Source organism: Canis lupus, chromosome 12 (assembly GCF_011100685.1).
Source record: "Canis lupus familiaris isolate Mischka breed German Shepherd chromosome 12, alternate assembly UU_Cfam_GSD_1.0, whole genome shotgun sequence".
NCBI classification, from domain to species: domain Eukaryota; kingdom Metazoa; phylum Chordata; class Mammalia; order Carnivora; family Canidae; genus Canis; species Canis lupus.
This window is the reverse complement of record NC_049233.1, coordinates 9990666-10009271: the sequence shown is the minus strand read 5'-3', so window position 1 is coordinate 10009271 and position 18606 is coordinate 9990666. Positions and strand designations below refer to the sequence as shown.

Sequence of the window (18606 nt, the reverse complement as noted above, 5' to 3'; positions counted from 1 at the left end):
CAGTATTTGTGTATCTCTGAAACAGACAAGTTTATGTTGGGGTAGGGGCGGTGCAGGGCCAGGTTCATTGTTGAACTTAGACTAAGGCTTTTCTTGAAGCTTTGCTTCTGTCCACATAGGATAAAATGAAGGGGAAAAAGGATATCTGAATACACAACATGGAAAATGAGAGTGGGATGGTAAGAGGAAACTTAGAATCAAAGTAATTTGCTTAACTATGCAAATAAATCTTTCCTCTTGGCTCAAAACATTGGTTTTGTAGGCTTCTACATTTAAAGGGATTAGGGTTATTTTTTTCATGGAACTATGAGCCTTAAAGATTCTTTGAACAAAGGCTAGTCTTGGGGAGGACTGGCTGTAAGTGGAATTCTGGGACTCAGCAGGGATGTGATAAAGTGCTTTGTCATTTGCAGATAGTCTAGGGGTCAAATTCTGATGACTTATTACACTTGAAGCTTGGGAAGAGGAGGCATGGCCTGACAGAATGAGTACATTATTCCTGGAAACCTAGTTAGAGTTTGGCAAACACCCAGAAATTTGTATGTGAAATTTTGCTTCTACATAGGATTCAAGCCTTTTAAGAAAGGAGACTGGACACCATCCTGCTGTCACCATCAAGTACCACATAACTAATCTTACAGGGTGTGCATCTAAACATTGAAATCAAGTGGCTAATTGCTTATTAATCGGCAATGAGAACACAGATACCTTATAAAAAGATTTCCCCTGCCCTTTGTTTCACCCTCTGCCATATTCCTTGTCTTCAGAGAAGGGAAAAGGCATTCATAAGTAATCTCAAAAGGAAATACTTGATAAAGGTCAAGACCAGGGTGGTAAGTTGGCCTGGGAGAGCTGGTATCCTGTGTTGCCTAAACCAGCCCTGGGTTAAGCCTCCCTTCCACTTTCTAATGTCATGATGTGGCTCATAGCCTGGGAACATCCCTATTCCTAGGACTTGATCACTGTTCATAGTAACTTCTAAATGTCCAAGTTCCTTAAAAAAAAAAAAAAAAAAAAAAAAAAAAACTCACAGAAAAACCACACAACTTCTTTTATTAATGTTACCATTTTTCTTTGTTAAAAAAACCAACTTCACATAAAATGCATTTCTGGACATATTTTACAGATCTGCACAGACCTTGGGTCTGAGGCTCTTTCCCTTAAGCAGCCCATTGGGGGAATAATTAGACTCTTCTGCCCTACAGATCCCTGGTGTCCATATATGGTTGCCATTTCTTTCCTTGCAACTCACTTTCCTCTTTCCCAAGAGCAGCCTTAGAGAGAGTCATGGCTTAAATGATTTACAGCATGAGCAGTATATTTAGAGTCCTTGGAGGACCTGTGCACTAGGATTGGTTGGTGTCCAATGTTGTCCAGCTCAAGTGGTATTAGGAAGTCAGGCATGTCCCACATGGCCATACATATCATTGCTGTCTCCTGGTGGCAGCAGGCAGACCTTAGTGAGAAAACAGAAAGCATGTTACTGAGAGCTCTCCTGGCCCCAAACAATGAAGAGTTTTCTTTTGAGCTAGGGTTCCTGTGTGCCCTCTGAGCAAGTCTCTGAATTTCTCCCCTAGAGTCTCTTGTGATTTCTGCTTTACCCAATGTTAGGTATGTTGTGGTCATGTTTTGGTGTGGTTCACACAGGGAAAAACCCAGAAGATCTCTACCTTAACTCTCTTGAGTTAAATATATGGTTAAATCCTATTCTATCATTTTTTTAAAAAAAGATGGATTAGGAAGTATAAGGGAATTTCCTTTAACAAATGCCCATTTCTTAGTATTTTAGTTAAGCAAAGTTGTTTTTTGGGCTTTTAGATTACAACTCTATTTCATGCCAATTTTTTTTAACTTCGTACATTTTAACCTTTCCCTTCAGGAACATGAGTAACTCAAATAGAGTACCTGGAAACATGTTAATGGGTCCAGATAATACAGTTATGTACACTAATGGAAGGAGGCTTATAATGTGGAACATGTCCAATAATATTTTATTTAAAAATAATTTGACTTGGAAATGGACTTTTCCCTCAAACTGATTTATCTATTTTACTTCCGTTTAGATTAGCATAAGATACAACCCTCAATTATCTAAAATTAAAAGCTTCTTTTAATCCTCCTTGAAATGTTTAATTTTTATAGCAGATTTAGCTGTGTAATTACTTGACTTAATGGAAAAACAACAACACCATCACATCACACACACACACACATCTCTGAGGACTTGCTGGTTAGGCAGTTGGAAGAAATGGCCTGTGGTTCTGAAAGGTGTTTAAGAAGAAAGTATACTATAGTTAAAATTAAGCTACCAGTCATCATTCTGGAGAGTATACACAGGGTTTCTAATTACAGTGATAGCATCTACGCTAATAAAATCTTCAAAGAATTTTAAATTTTTAATTTTGTATTTTCCCTTGGAAATCTGTTTTTACTACTACTCACCACCACTCTGAGTGGTATCTTATTTTAATGTGAGCAGACTACAGCGTGGCATTACCTGACCATCTTCTCACTAACTTCACTGAATATGGGCTGCTTTTTGTAAGAAATGGCTGCAAATCGTCTTCTCAGATTGGCAAATGCTCAGAGAATTATCAGGCACCCTGTATGCGTGTCTAATAGCAGACACCTGCCAACATCAAGCTCCAGAACATTGATATTTCCCAAAATGTGTCTATGGAGTCACCTCTTAAAAATATTAAGAGTGAGACACCAAAAATAAATTGAATAACTTCATGGAAGCGTGCCGCTTTATGTTTTATTAATATGTGAACTGTTCCAGGATTGAAATTGGAGAAAAGGCTGGTAAAGACCCTTTCTCCGATTCTGGAGGATTTTGATCAGTAACTCAGGTCTTGTGAAGGGATTTGGTTGTAGCATTTCTGAAGGAACCAACTAAATCAGACCAAACTCAAAAAAAGTTAGTGAAGGATCTTTTACCCTCTTTCCTGAGGGTAATCGGCCTGTTTCTGTGAGAGTCTAATTTACCCTCAGCAAGAGGCCAAATTGGCCTTAATTGTGTCCTAATTATTTGCTTAAATAGCTAATCTTTACTTCCAGTTCTCCTATCTCATCTTGATGGCTGTAGGAGGCTACTTCTGAGCTGCTGTCTGATTTACAAACATCTTTTTAACCCTTTCAACGTTCCTCCATAAAAGAACTTGTTGCTGTGATATTCCCATTCCTGAATTCAGCATTTTTCTATCAGTGCTGTAGAGGTTCTTCTCAAAGCAAGAAAAATGTTCCTGCATTATACATTCCTGCGTTATGCACGAATTATCAGTCTCCTTCAAAGCGGGACCATTTGTTTGAAAACATGAAAGCTTCTCTGGCAATAAATAAGTTGAATACAAATCCATTTGGGGACTTTCAAGAGTACCAAAAATGAAAAATACTGCCCCTGAAGGAATGAAAAACTTCTGTCACAGGGCACCAGAAGGGTAAAATTGCAAATGGGGTTGGGAGCAGGGCACCCAGAAGTGTCTAGAGTTGGAGCTGGACTCATGTTCATGGGGGCATACTTAGGGGAGTGAGATATTCTCTCTGCTGTTGCACCATCCAGATCTGGCCACGGCAAGTCACTGTGTCTCACCGAAGCTTTTGGATTCCTGTCAACCTTGAGTGTGGGGAACATTGGCTTGATATAAAAGGGTAGAAGTGAAAAGGGTTTTGGGAGAAATTCAGAGGAAAGAGAATAGGGAAAAGAGATCTCCTAAAATGTTTTTACACCCAACCCAAAAGCAGAGAAGTGCAGTTTGTTGCGGGGGGGGGGGTGGGGGGGGGTGGGGGGGGGGTGGGGGGGGTGGGCGTGGGGTGCGGTTGTCAAACCAAACGTGACCACTCACTCCACCTGCCCTCCAGCCCTCCACCCAAGCTAAGGGCTACTGACACAGCAGTGGCCCCATGACTCACGTGAGGCTGGGCCCAGTGGCCTACTTCAGGATGTCTGCCAGCTTCTCCTCGTAGTACAGGAAGTTCTCCTGAATGTCCTCCCAGGGCTGAAAGGCCTTGGACTCGCCCTCTTCTTGCTCCACAAAATTCTGCCAGACGTACTCGAAGTCCTGGGGCTTCATGATGCGCAGCCTGCAGCCGGCCTCCTTCAGCTTCCTCAGGGCGGCCTGGACCTCGGGCTCCTCCCACATGAAGAGGCGCCCCACCAGGATGAGCAGGCGCAGGTTCTTGGTCTTGCCCAGGGTCCGGATGATGCGGTCGGCACAGGCGGCACAGGGGCTGGAGGACACGTACCAGGTGACGTTGTAGCGCAGGGCCGGGTCGAAGGTGGGCAGGATGGTGTTGAAGAAGGCCTCCTCGGCGTGGGCGGCTGCGTGCTCATCCTCCAGGTACCCCCGGGAGGCCTGCACCTGGCCTCCCTTGCCCTGCGCTTCCACCACGTAGCACAGGAAGGTCTTGTTCCGCCCAGAGCTGTACTCCACATTCCGGAACTGAAACTTAAAGAAGTTGACCGGCAGCCGCTCCCTGTGGGTTGAGGAGGGCAGAGGGACAGGGAAGAAGAGAGAATGATGAGCTCTTGTTTCTAGATCAGCCTGGGTTGAGTAGGTGGCTCTCCAAAGTCGGTGACCCAGGGGCATGTTCACGCTTCCTGTCAAAGCAGGCCTTGCCTGCCTAGGCTAACATCAGTGACAGACAAGGCAGGATGGAATCCAGGAGAGTTTATCTGGAGGAGAGGAGAGAATTTGGAGGTGCACGTTCTGGTCACCCCAGTAGGGAGGGTCTCCAAACACTCCACCATCGCTCCAGGGCACAACTCCTGCATTTCTAAGTCAGTCACTCTTTCACTTGGTCCCTATGGGAACCACCCAGAGGGCTCTACAAATGTCAACATCTGGGCCCCACACCAAACCAATGAAATCAGAACACCTGGAGGGGGCCCAGGCACCAGCATCTTTAAAAAACAACTCTCCAAATGTTTCTAATAGGTGGCCAGGTTGGAAAAGTGCTGTTCCAATAGTAATCTTACAAAGTAGCAAGCATATATGAAATTTCTCATGACAGAGCAAGTTGAGGATTTTGCAGAACATCTCCTGCTTCCACTTCTCTTCCCTGCCCCTCATGGCTACTGTATCCCAGGCGTGGCATGGCCCACCACCCACAATGCCATGCTCTCCCAGTGACTGTTTCTCAAGTCAGAAACATGGGTTGTCACCCAATAAGTGTCCAAGAGCTTTTTTATCTTTGAGGTCAGACTACCTAAGAGTACCCTGATATGATTTAGCTTGTGTATAGTATTGAGTCATTTCAAAATCATAAAAGACTTGGCCCCTGCCCTCCAGACGCTTATAATCTAGCAGCTCGACTCTAGCTAAGAGTGGCTGAAAACTGCTAATTTGAAATGCATAGGGAGCATGGAGGACATGGGAAGAAGGTTCTCGGAAGTTTGGTCTTGATTCAGGAGGCAACAGAGAATTGTTACAGGCTCTTGAATAAAGAAAGACAAAATAAAAGTGACATCCATGGGAGATGGCATGGTGGCTTTAGGCAGGTAGAGCGAGGCTAGGTAAAAGCCTGAACTTTAAGCAAGCCCACTTGGTGTCTTAGGATGCCAGACTTGATGATGACTATGTCCAGTGGCTTCGAGGGTGGGGTGGATGATTAGGAAATGAAACCAGTAGGAAAAGGCCAGGTTTGGAAGAAAATTTGGTAGTAAGAAGGAGGAGAGAGCAAAAGAAAGGGACTAGAGAGGACATGGGAGTTGATTGTTTTTATCTTCAAGTGTGTCTGCGTGTCATTCTAAAATAGGGAGGACTTTTGCAGGTTTGGAGGCCAAGGAGAATGAGGAGGCTTTAACAGGAGGGATTGAAAATGTCACAGGAGAGGAGGGGATTGAGTACTGGCTTGGAGAGGCTGAATGTTTCCCTTTTTAAAAGATGTACTCTCTGGGAATGCCTGGGTGGCTCAGTTGGTTAAATGTCCAACTCTTGGTTTTGGTTGAGGTCCCAATCTGGGGGTCGTGGGATCGAGCCCTGCATCAGGCTCCCCACTAGACGTTCTGATTTCATTGGGTTGGTATGGGGCCCAGGTGTGGACATATGTAGACTCCTCTGAGTGGATCTGTTGGGCTTCAGGCTCAGCAGGGAGTCTGCTTGAGATTCTCTCTCTCCTTCTCCCTCTCATCCTCCCCTCCCCACACTCTCTCCAAAAATAAATAAATAAATAAATAAATAAATAAATAAATAAATAAATAAATAAATAATTTAAAAAAATGTAATCTCTACGGTTGCCCCAGAAGATGTCCTGTAGTTACTTCTCTGCATGCCTGCCCTTTCTAACTCCCAGGGCTACAGGGAAACCCCAGGTGTCCCAGGGCCTTGGCTTCTTAGGGATAAGCAGCAGGTGCCAAAGAGCTGAGTAAACATGAGCTGTTTCCCTGCAGTACTCCCCGCCCCCTTCACAAAATTGTCTCCACCCAAGTTTCCATATCTCTTGCTGTCAAGTTAAGTTTCCACTGTGGAGATGGATGTGTTTGAGGACCTGGCCCCAGGATTCCTTCAGGTACTATACTTAGCTCTCTAAACCCCTCTGTCCCTAGTTGGATGTGTTTATTATTTACTTAACATTTTGGGAGAATGGATGATGGCCCAATGATTCACCTCTCCTGTTTCAATCCCTGTTGGGAGCATACTTCTACTGAGCTCTTGCCAATTAAATTCACCCTACAAGACCAATCCTGGATTTTACTGGTGCTAACTGGTCCCTTCACTTCCCAGAATGGCTTTCTTTTTTTTCTCCCAAGAGCCACAGAGCTTACCTTTCTTGCCCAAACACTTTATGTTCTTCAGAGCCTTTTGCCAGATACCCCACTGCCCCCATGTCTAATCCAGAGTCACCTGTATGATGGATTCTCAGGCAAAAACTTTGGAAGTATTCATGACTGCCTGTTGACTGGGGGCTTCCCCAAAGCTGTCTGTGTGGCCCTTTGGGTTTCCTTCTGGAGCCCCCAAAAGTATTGCTCCAACTTTGCCAAATAGAGCCCAGCCAAGAATGTGAATTTGGTCCAGCATGCAGATGCAAGCCGGCTGGCTGGTCTGAGGCTGCTGTTCCTCCCAGCCTCTCAAGCTGAGATGTTTTCCCTTCCTCTTCTCCCTTTGCAAGAGAGAACCTAGAGAAACCTGAAACCCAAGGGAGAGGAAGAAAGTTCACCTCTCTATAAATATCGGTTTCCCACCCCTCTGGCTGGCAGCCCTATAGTCTCTCTCTCTGTCTATCATCTATGCCTCTGTGGAGCCTTCTGGACTAGGTGCCTAAGGTAAGGGAATACTTTCAAGGGGCAAAAGAAAGTCAGGGAGGCTCTTGGCTCCCAGTCTTTCCTTTTGAGCTTGCTCAAAAATGGGGCTTGCTTGGCGTCTCACCGGGCCTCCTGATTTTCCAGAAGGACCATAAAGGTCAAATGAGGTTCTTTGGGCCTCCCACAGCCTGAAACAGGCAGGCTCTGGAGGAGAACCAGGAGAGCAGAGGTAGGAAAAGTCTGAAAGCCTTCCAGCGAGCTAGACAACATGGCCATCTCAGGCGATTTTATAGAATCGATTTTATAGAACTAAATAAGTCGACACTATTATGCCTGCTAGTAGAAGAAAGGAAATGGTAACACTAATTTCTTAGATAATCGCAAACATCTTTTTTTTTCCCTAGTAGCATGATGTCTGAGTGCCATGCTGACTTAGATCCCATACTCTCATGCCCAGCAGATGTTATCTTGCTGAGGTGGGGTGTGTGTGTGTCCATGTGTTGGAGTGGTAGTTGGGAGAAACACGCCGGTGGCAGATTTTTTCACCTGGGTTCAGTCAATCCTTCAGGCACAGAAACCAGTAGTGTTATTCCTTCCCTTCCCACACTTCCTCAAGCACCACTTCCTCATACTCTCTGCAGATGGGTCACTCACACTTCATCCGTTAGGGCCCAGGCTACTGGGCATCACAGTTCGTTCTCTAGGCAGGAGACCAAGAATCCTAATATCTAGGAAAGACCATTTGGAACATGGTCGACCTGATGGAGGGAGAAGGGATGTGAATAAATGTAGTAGATATATTTTTCTCACATTCACATTTAAAAATCTTTTTGTTCCCTAGGCATAAATCTATACAGTGAAAGGGAACAACCTGGAAAGCAGTCAAAGGTGGTCTGAGATTAAACATTTGCTCCAAAATGATCTGTGGAGTGGAAAATCTACAGATGGGTAATGGAGTGTTGACTTGTTTCAGGTTTCTTCCCCAGACCTCTCATGATCTGCTCAAAAGAGGCAGAAGTACTAGTTTTGGTCTCTTTCTCCCTTTTCCAGACCACTTTCATTTTTTTTTTTTTAAGATTTTATTTATCTATTCATGACAGATACAGAGAGAGAGAGAGAGGCAGAGACACAGGCAGAGGGAGAAGCAGGCTCCATGCAGGGAGCCCGGGAGCCCAGGATCACACCCTGGGCTGAAGGCGGTGCTAAACCGCTTAGCCACCCAGGCGTCCTGCTAGACCACTTTCAAAGTGGATGCTGAGGAGTGGGCCCAGGGAGAAGGATAGAGGCAGAGTGTTCTAACAGCCTGACTTCCTAGAACCTGGGTGGGATTTGCCAGGGCTCCTGGCTTCTGGTCTGTGGTTCTAGATGGGCTTCTGCCCTGGATGAGCCCTGAGCTGCTGCCCTTTCCCTGGGAGGCAGTGTCTGCACAGTGGGGCTCTGACCTTCCCCCAGCCTCTGTGGTGGCCAGGGTGGCCAGAGTCCATGGCAGTCTTCTACTCTTTCTGGAATAAGCCTTTTCGGCATACTCTGGAATCCAGGCTGAGGCATGAGGGGCCTGTGGCCTTAACAGCCGAGTCAAGGGCTCTTCCTTCTTGCTGTGCCTTCTCCTCTGAACCCTGCCTATCTTCTCTGTGTTCCCCACGTGGGCAGGGTAAACTACCAGTAGCTAAAGAAGTGGTTGAAAGCAGAGTCACAACCTGTGCCATTTATCTCTCTTCCTTGCTAATCCCTTTGATAGCAGGTTCAGCTTTATGTAAAATCATACACAACACAACTAGAGGCAAACAGACAAACACACAGCCAGGGGTCCTGCTGGGCAGAGCCGCAGTCCCTCATCACTGGGATGGAAAGATGAGAAGACAACTAATTCTGGTGCCCCAGAGCTTCCCTAAAGCATGCCGAGTTCAGAGGCAGGTGTGAACCTGTGGAATTCTCTTCTATATATGAGTGCTGCTGGCCCTTCATATGTCCTGAACTGCTCTCCTCCAAGACGCCCTCCTCACAATTAGTTCCTTATCTTAATGCCTGGGCAGAGACCTAACACACAGTAGGTGTTCATTCATTAGTTCATTTATTTATTTAACAAATATCTATTAGGGGCTAAGCATTCTTCTTGGAGCTGGGAATAAAGCAGTTACAAGGCAGAGTCCCTGTCCTCATGGAAGTTAAATGCTAGTGGGGAAAACGGGCAGCAAATAAATGATTTCTATTCAGTAAATATTTGTCAAATATAAAAAGCCTCCCATTTATGGCTTTTTTAGATGCAATGTGGTGATTTGGAGTCAGACAATCCTCCTGGGGTTTATGCCCTACTCCATCCATTAGCTTTGGGCAAATTGATCATCCTCCTGAGTCTTGGTTTCCTCATCTGAAAGATAGTCGAGTAATCCAACCCCTCAGAGTTTGGACAATGGTCAACACTCAAGAAATTAAACCTGGCGCGGTCAGATGGTGCCTTCTCTGGGCCTCAAATCTTACCCCTCAGAGATCAATCTTAAGCACAACCAAACCTAAGCCCTTTTTGTGTTTAGAGGGTTCTCTCTTTCCTTTGTGTACTGGTTCAACACCCAGCTCTGTAACAGAAAGGAAGAAAGAGAATAAGGGAGGAAAGGAGTGAGGGAGGGAAGAAGAAAGGAAGGAAGAAAAGGAAGGAAGGAAAGAAGGAAGGAAGAATGGAAAAAAGAAAGGAAAGAAAGAAAAGGAAAGAAAGTCCTGATTTCTAAGATTTATTGATCCTGTAAACACTCCTACTATGGAGATTTCAAGAAACTAACATGAAGGTCATTGAACACAGAGTCAGGAAGAGATGCATACCATGGATTATCAGTCATCATGAATTGGCTTTGGCACATCACTACAGTTTTTACACCTTTCTCTAGCACTTTCTTCCATGCAATTTTGTTAATGCTCTTTGGCCTGCTTTCTGTCCAGAGTACCCTATTCAAGCCCAGAATCATGATATCATAAGGGCATATCTCCTTATTCCTACTTGGTACGCCCTCCTCACTTCAGACTTTCCCAAAAGCTACTCACTCTTCTGCTAGTTTGCAGCCCAAATCTAAGGAGCAGTATAGACAGCTCCAACCCCTGTGGGAGTCTAGGCTAGAAGAGGAGCTGCTTTGCTGACCTCCTTGATACCAGGGCGTCTGGAGAGGAAGGGAGAGGAAAGCTGCTCCTTCCTCCTGTCCCTGCACAGACATAGCCGCACCTCTGGGCTATTTTTAGCCATCTGTTTATGCAGAGGGGCCCAGGAGACAGATCTCCACAGCTGTTACTTGTGGCCAGAAAACACACAGGCTCTACCTCCCTCCTGAACTGCTCTTAGAGCACCCAGAAAACTGCCCTGGCTGCACCTCTTTTTCTGGGCCTTGGGTCAGAGAAGCCTCTGAGCCCCACTACCTCACAGACGGAGGTAGGTGGAACCCTGTTCGGGAAATCTGGGACCATAGTGAATCAGAGACCTGTGAAAAGAATACTTGACTGGAGTCAGAAGAAGACCTGCTACTTACTGGTTCTGGTGGTGTTGAACCAATCACTCAATCTCCCTAACTCAGTTTCCCTGTCTGTGGAGTGGCAGTAACGTAACCCCCTCTCCCAGCATTGTGCTGATGTTTGAATGGGCTTGGGCTTGGGCTAGTGTAAGTTTTCGGTGATTACAAAGCCCTGGATGATCATAAGTTGGTTGCATCAGAGGATTTGACCTTTAGACCAACCCCCCTGGGACCCCAAAGCATGTTCAACTGAACAAACATAGTCTAATTCTGTTCTGGACCTATCCTGCCCTTGTGCTGGGGAGATCACAGTGCTGCACAGAGTGAATGTGTATGCACCCGTGGGTGAACAAGGCAGCATGGACCAGCAGGCTTAGGGGTGAGGAAAAAGATCTCCTTCTGAAGAGAGCCACTGGAATTGCTGACTCTCCTGGCCTAGTAGCGCTAGGATCTCCCTAGGACTATATTACTGGGTACTCCGCTGCTTCTCTAACTCTGTGAGGATGGTGACATTCATTGGTTGGGCATGGGCGAACACAAGTTCCAGGCTCTTGGTTGAATTCCTCCCTCAGGAACCAGGGTGCATTTTTCCCTCAGATTCTCTTAGCAATCAAGAAATGTCTGAGCTGGAAGGGACCTTAAGGATCAACTTAGTGTAACTTCCTCATGTTAAGAATGACAAAACTGAGGCCAGGGCTGGAAAATCACTTGCCATGCTTAAAATGGCAAGTCTGAATGGCCACCCAGGGCTCCTCTGCCCCCTGAGGACATCATGCCTCCATTTTTCCTGAAATTTCTCCTAGTGTGGACCTTACTTCACCTGTGGGCATTGCTGAAGACGCCCATGGAGGAAGCCTTGGGGCTGAGGGAGGAAATGTGGCCCTATGCATCCACTTCTTATTCTTTGCCTACGAACTTCTTGGGGGGGGTCTTCTGTGAAAGGAGGTGAGGAAGGAAAACTTGGTTTTATTCCTGGCGATGGCATCGTCTGGACAAGATCCTGTTTGTAGGCCTCTTTGGGGCCTGGAGACTCTTCGCTCAGGGTCCCTGATCCTCCTTGGGGCTGTGGCTGAGGGTGCCCAGAAGCTTCTGGCCCTGGACTGTTACCTGCTCTGTAACTACTGTTGCCCTGGGAGTGGATGTGGAGAACCCCGAGGCAGACTTGATTCAATAAGAAAAAAAAGTGCTTATCACTCAGCTTTGGGAAAGGGTGGATCTGTTTTCTCTGTCTTAGGATCTTCCACTCCAGGGAGAAGCTCTAAAGAAAGAACGAGAGCCATACAGAGAGCGGAGAGAGGCCTACTCGGCAGCAGAGAAAGAAGTCAAGGGAGGAGGTACTTTGACTGGGGCCATATTTGAACATGTCTGTGTCATCCCATGTTCCTACCAAACTCCCTGAGACTAGTAGACCTAGTAGACAGCCTGTACCTGGAGAGGCAGGTGATATCCCAGTGCCAGGAGGCCTGAGTGGTGGTTTCATTCTCTGGGCCTTTGCCTCCAAGGAGCTGTTACTACCTCCCCTTGATTAGAGGGCGTGGGAGGTGTCGCCCAAGAGGCTAAGAGAGATGCCCCTGTAGCCCCCACTGCCCCTACCACACATGATAGGCTCATGGCTGCAGAACTGTGACCCTGACCCCTACTATTACCACCCTAAATTCCCCCAGCCTGCCCCCAACCCACGTTCTTCTACGGAAGAGCCCCACGGCCCACACCCAGGTCTCACCCTGTGACAATCTCAAAGGGAGGCAGTTCAATCAGCTCCTTCAGCTTCTCAGGGTCGTCCAGGTTTTCCAGATCCTCACCATTCTGGGAAGCAGGCGCAGCGGCCTCAGCGGCCTCTTCTTTCTGGGCCATGGAGGGGTGATGGCTCTGCAGTCACTGAGAAAGGGGAGAGGCAGCGAGTTCCTAGGGCCAGGGCCTGGCGGCAGAGTCCCAAGCAGCTGTCAGTAGCTAAATCTGCCTGGGGATGACGGGAAGAGGACTGGGCAAGCCAGGCTTAGTGTTCTCACCTCCGGGCCACACAGGCTTTATAACCCCAGCCCTCTGCCCCTCCCCCAGGCCCTCGCCCTCTATCTTTTTTTAATTGAGTGACAGCGGGTGCCGGGATGGGGGGGAATGGAAAATCTGGCCATTAGCATCCCCTATTTATCAGTAGGCAAAGACAGGAAGCTGGCAGGTGGGGATGGCAAGGCCTGCTCTCCCTGCCCCCACTGGCTCACGCATATATTCATACCATGTCCTTCCACCTTATATTCTTCCCTCTGTTTCCCCTGTGCAACTTTCCAGCTCCACTGGGGGGATGGGGAAAGGGGTTGAGAGGTGGGTGTCCTGAGATTTAGGAGAGACATGCAAGCAGGTGCAAGCAGGATGAGGCTTGTGTTGGATGGGGTGCTTGCAGAGAAACCCTCCGCTGGGGAATGTGGATTCAGGAAAGGAGGGTCCTGAGACAGAGTAAGATAAGAACTTTCAATTTGGAAAGAAACTGTTGAGCATGTACTATATGCCAGGTGCTGTTTCAGTATTGGGAATATGACACAGAACAAAACAAATGAAAATCCTTGCCCTCACAGAGCTTGAAGGAGGTTGGACAATACACAAAATAAGTGATCTATATCTATCTAGTCTATGTGCTGGTGCTAAGTGCTAAGGAGAGAAGGCAGGTAAGGTGGACAGAAGTGTCAAAGGGTGGGGTGATATTTTTATAGAGTGGCCAGAGAAGGGCTTTGAAAACTGAGAAAAGATCTGAAGATTGTGAGGGGAGTACACTGTGGAAAGTGTTCCAAGGGGAGGAAGGGCAGGTGCAAAGGCCCTGAGGTGGGAGAATTCCTTATGTGTTTGAGGAGCAAGCAGACAGCTGTGTGGCTGCAGAGCCCTAGGAGATGAGGCCAGGGAGGTAAATAAGGGCTAGATAGGTAGGGCCTTATGGACTTGCCAAAGACCTTGACTTTTTCTCTGAGTGAGATGGGGAGCCAGTGTTTTTGAACAGATGAAACACATGGTCTAACTTATATTTTTACAGGATCACTCAGGCTACGTGGTGGAAAATAGACCAAAGATGAGAAGGAACAGAAGCAGAGGGGCCAGTTAAAAGCCTGTGAAAGTAATGAGAGACACCTGGGGCCCCTAGGAAGAAACCACTGAGCTGAAATGGCATTGGAAGCTGGATGGATCATGTTCGCTTAGATGCTTAGCGGAGGCCACTGGTGTTCGTGTTTAGGGCAGTGCAGACACTCTAGGCCATTCTCAGGACAGTAGAAGGGTGAGGTCAGGGTCACCTAGAGGTTGATGGTAAGGAACCTGAGAACATTGGGTGGCAGTGATAGAAAGGGAAGGTACCCCATCCATGGTCTGCCTAGAGAATAGGAGTCGGGTTGGTTTAGAGTATTTGGTGCTCTCTCCCCAGAGAATTTTGAGCAGCACAGTGCCCTATGAATAAGAGGCCCAAGCATTTAGGTTTGCCTGGATGGTCATAGTTTCTACCTGTCGTCCAGGCATAATTAGTACCAATGCATCTTTCACTCCCCATAGCGTTCCGGTATCAACCATCAACTATATGGTCACCCTTCCTAATGGGCTTATTACTGAGAACACATATCCCGAGATTATTTTTTTCAGGCGTTTTTTTCCAGGGGTGTCAAGCACAGGGCGGTAGTAGTACTGCCTGTGTCCACAAAGAAAAGGTGGTGATCTCTGATACATTGCGAACACACATTATTCTTTGTCATCACACAAACACACAACATTTCAATGCAAAGAGTTTACTTCCTTCTTTTATTGGATCAACACTTATCAAGGGCTCCTACGTGCCAGGCATGGTAGGAAATAGCAAGAACACAGAGATGCGTGAGGCACAGCCTCTCCTGGAGCACCCAGTCTTCATACTCAGGAGGCACTAAAGCATGCAGCAGCACATTCAGTCTTCACACTGCTTTCACACGGGCGGGTGTTATTGGCCTCGGTTTGCAGGTAAGAACCAGTGGCTCAGGAAGGTGAAATGATTTGCACAAGATCACCTGAGGATTTAAGTCCAGGTCCTCTGAGAATAATTCTTATCTCCAAGGGCTGCACCCAGCCAGCTCTGATGAATACCTGTCTAAAGCGGTAGAGGCATGTGTCCCTCACCCACTTCTGGGTCATAGCTACAGTAAGGGGCTTGGAGCAACCAAGGAAGACTCAAAGGTTTGGGGGGAGGCAGGCGAGGAAGAAGGATCCTTTCAGTTCTTTTTTCTCCCTGTGGGAGAGACTTCCTCCTTGAAGGCATGTTCATTTTTTTAAATTAATTAATTTATTTGACAGAGAGAGAGAAAGAGAGAGCAAGCTGGGGGAGGGGCAGAGAAAGGAAAAGAGGGAGAGACTCCTTGCTGAGTGTGGAGCCTGATGCGGGGCTGGATCCCATGACCCTGAGATCATGACCTGGACCGAAATCAAGAGTAGGATGCTCAATTGACTGAGCCACCCAGGTGCCCCAAGGACTAGGAATACGGCACAGAGATTTTGGCTGTCATGTATAACCCAGGATTGGGAGGGAAAAAAATAAATCTGTGTTCAGGTCCCCATCTCAGCCTTGATTCATTGTGTGATCTTGGCCAAATCACTAAGCATCTCTGGGCCTCAGTGCTTCCATCTGTGATGCTATCTGGGTTATTGTCCTCTATTCCAGGACAGCCAAAGGGATAGACATAAGAAGAGAGGAAAAAGTCAAGGTCCTTGGCAAGTCCATAAGGCTCCTGTGGGGGGAAGATGAACAGCTCAGTGAAAATGTCCTGATTGAGTGATGGTGAGAGGTGGTGCAGAGGTGGACCAGGCTAGTCACTTCTAAAGTAGGTGACCCCTAGCTCCTCCAACACCCACACACACTTTTTCCTTTGACACTTGGGAGAGCACCCTCGGTCCTCCCTTGAATTGATAACTGATGGCTTCCTTTTCCACTGCTCTTTCCCAGCCCCCATCCCTGCACCACATCCTGGGAGGCCCTCTGAGCTAGCTCTGGCTATTTATGGCACCTCCTGGGGGCCTGGTTCCTGGCTGGTCCCTGGTTCTCCTTTCTAAGTCCTACCAGTTTCCTCTGCTGGGCCCCAAGTACAGCAGCTAATCTGGGGATCAGGTGCCAGGAGCTTGGCTCCACCACCCGCAGCTGCCACTATACTCTTTAGGGCAGGCATCTCCTAACCTCTCCTGTTAACACTGGGGTAAGTTTCTATCCATTTGCCCCTCCTGCAGAGGAGGAGACTCAGAAATAGGGCATCTAGTTCAAAGTCACAGTAGGAGTCTGTAGGGTGCTGGAATTTGAACCCAGGTCCTTCGGCCTCCAAGGCTTTTCCAAATATGTTATGCTGCCTGGGATTCAGTAATAGTGAGCACTGGCACTAACACAGCCCTTCCTGGGGGGGCCTGACCCTGGGTCTAAGCTGGTTGTGTCCATTAAATGAACCCATTTACTCTTCACAAGGATGTTGGCATAGGTACTACTATTATTCTCATTTTATTGGGGAGGAATTTGAGATCAGGGAGCTTAAGTGACTTGACCAAGGTCACACAGCCAGTGAGAGCAGAGCTATGTGCTGCCAGAGTCATGCTGTTGCCCCTTCACCGTGCAGTCCCTACTGTTACTGGGACCACCCCCGCCCCCCACTCCCGAGGCCAGGCTCCGAAGAAGGAGGAGCAAGAAGGGAATAGGGGAAAAAGGAGTTCTTCAGGGGCCTTGGCTCTGGAAGCAATCAGTATATGAGGGGTGCACGCACACAGGTGTGTGTGTGTGTGTGTGTGTGTGTGTAGAGGGTATAGGTGTAGACAGAGCAGCTAGTGAGCAGGGATGGAAAGCAAAAAGGGAATTCCCCTAATCTGTCCCCACAGGACCCAATCTCATTCTCTCCCAGGTGGCAGTGGCTGGAAGGAGCTGGATTGGGCCCAAGATAAGCCGCAGCCCACCTCTCCCTGTCCCGTTTCCCAGGGTCACTGCAAAAAAACATTTGAATGTTCTGGAGGTGGCTGAGGAGTAGGGGACAGGGTCAGGCACAGCTTTTCCCTGGGTCTCAGCCTGCTGCTGAGCTGCCCTCCCCGGGGAAGGGAGGAGAGGCCAGGAGGGGGCTAGTGGAAAATAGAAGCCTCACCAGGGGAAGGTTTAAATTCTCACTTTGTGAAAGAAGACACCTCGGGAGCGTGTTGATAGAGTGGGTGCTTTATGTGCAGGGACAGCTGGGACCCCAACAGTGCGTTGCCCCAGAGACCCAGCCCGGGCGTGCCGGCCCTCGGTCACTACCGAGACGAGGTACACAAACAACGGGCCACAGGCACCAGACACCCCCCTGGCGGGCAGAAGCCTGCACTCTCCGGCAACCGCGCTGTTGACATAAACACGGAGTGTCCAGAGCTTTGGCCGGGCGGGGGGAGGGAACCAAGGATCTCCCGGAAGGTCTGAGGCCAAGACCCCAGAAGGCACCGGACTCACAGGGCGGGCCAGGGTTTTCAATACCTCCTGTGCAGGACGCAACGCGCGGCTTGCCAGGCAGAACAGGCTGCCCCAGGGAAATGGTGCCAATGGGGACTTCGGTCCTGGTCACCCCGGTCCTCCATTCCAGCAGCCACTCCCGGCACCGCCCGGCTCCCGCGGCTGGCGCTTTTGAGCCTTTGAGGAAAGTGATCCGATAAGCATCAGGTGCATGAAGGTGACTAAGAGTGTTCCTCTTTGAAGGGGTGTTTGCAGGGCCAAAGAACTACTAGGAGAGAGCGATACACTGAATCAACTTTTGAGAGGAGAGTTTCAGGGCTTAGCATGCTCAGTGCGTGGAGCAGGTGTGGTCGGAGGGGACAGGGGTTTCTGTGGAGCTCCTGTGGGCAGATCATTTCTGGGTGGGCTGGGGGATCTTGGAGATGGAGACCGCAGAGGGACGAATGAGGCTGAGTAGGTACCACAGAGGCTCCTGGTGTGACAAAGAGGGCCTCTCCCAGCTTGCATGCTAGCAGCATGGGTCTTAGTGGTGGGGGTCCTTGAAAGCTAGGGGACGAGAAGGCACCTCACGGGACTCTACCTGAGTGTAAAAGAGGGAGGTCTGGCTCTGAGAGAGTCCCCAACCAAAGCCAGGCTTTGTCTGGGTAGGTAACTAGCATGCCACTCAAGAGCATCAGCAATAAGAACTTAAAACAAAAGGGCCTTGTGCTGGTTTTCCAGAACTACAAGAGAGAGGAGGACTCTGAAACTCAGCATGCGGTGCTGGGGCATTCCAGGAGGTAGGATGGATGTGGCCATCACAAAAGAAGACTTTGGAGCCCTGGCCCCTGCCTGACAACATTCAGGGAGCCTTATGCTTCTATAAGGGCATCACCTCTACCTGCCCAGAGAGGAAGGAGGAGCAGCCAGGGATGCCTAGAGAAAAAACACTGCCTGCACTCTGCCCCTGCCAGCCCAATGGACCAAACTTTGTCCACTGGACATACACCTATCGGTCTACCCACTTCCCGTTGCTCCTGTGTGTCTTCACTCTGCAGACTTGGCAAAGGGAGGAAGAATGCAGGGTTCAGGGGAGGGAAGGATGGATTAAGATATAGTGGAAAGAGACATACTACCTCCTGGGTGTGCTATATCACCTGGTGCATCGCCTCACCTCTGCAGACAATGTGAAGGGGGAGCTCATCTCCCCCTCTCCACTACCCTCCATCCTGTGAATCATATTCACATGCCACGTGCCAACTTAGAGGCAATTGGAAAACCACCACTCAAGGACAGAGAAGCTCATACATGTGATTGGGATGGTGGGATCCCAAGACACATCTAGCAAAGACAGGAGGCAGCTCTGACTCTATTCAGGCACAACTCTGGGTAACTCTGGGGATCCAGGAGGGGCCCAGGGCAGTGTGTGCTTCGGGTGGGGCTCA

General features: G+C 48.3%; 1 protein-coding gene across 1 annotated transcript; it reads right to left on the bottom strand.

The window, feature by feature from the left end:
- Positions 1-1034: 1034 nt before the first annotated feature.
- APOBEC2 (apolipoprotein B mRNA editing enzyme catalytic subunit 2) lies at positions 1035-12745 on the bottom strand. The gene is made up of 3 exons (XM_038553999.1): positions 12458-12745; positions 3913-4476; positions 1035-1456 (listed from the first exon to the last, which is right to left on the bottom strand). The coding sequence occupies exons 1-2, from the start codon at positions 12586-12588 to the stop codon at positions 3933-3935; spliced, it is 675 nt and encodes a 224-aa protein (XP_038409927.1). The 5' UTR covers positions 12589-12745; the 3' UTR covers positions 1035-1456; positions 3913-3932.
- Positions 12746-18606: the final 5861 nt, after the last annotated feature.

What these genes read in the sequence shown, in the direction of transcription:
- APOBEC2 (XM_038553999.1), bottom strand. Translation starts at nt 12,588, where the DNA reads ATGGCCCAGAAAGAAGAGGCCGCTGAGGCCGCTGCGCCTGCTTCCCAG. An exon ending in CCCTTTGAGATTGTCACAGG is followed by an intron (nt 4,477 to 12,457) that starts GTGAGACCTGGG and finishes CTCAACCCACAG; the next exon opens with GGAGCGGCTGCCGGTCAACT.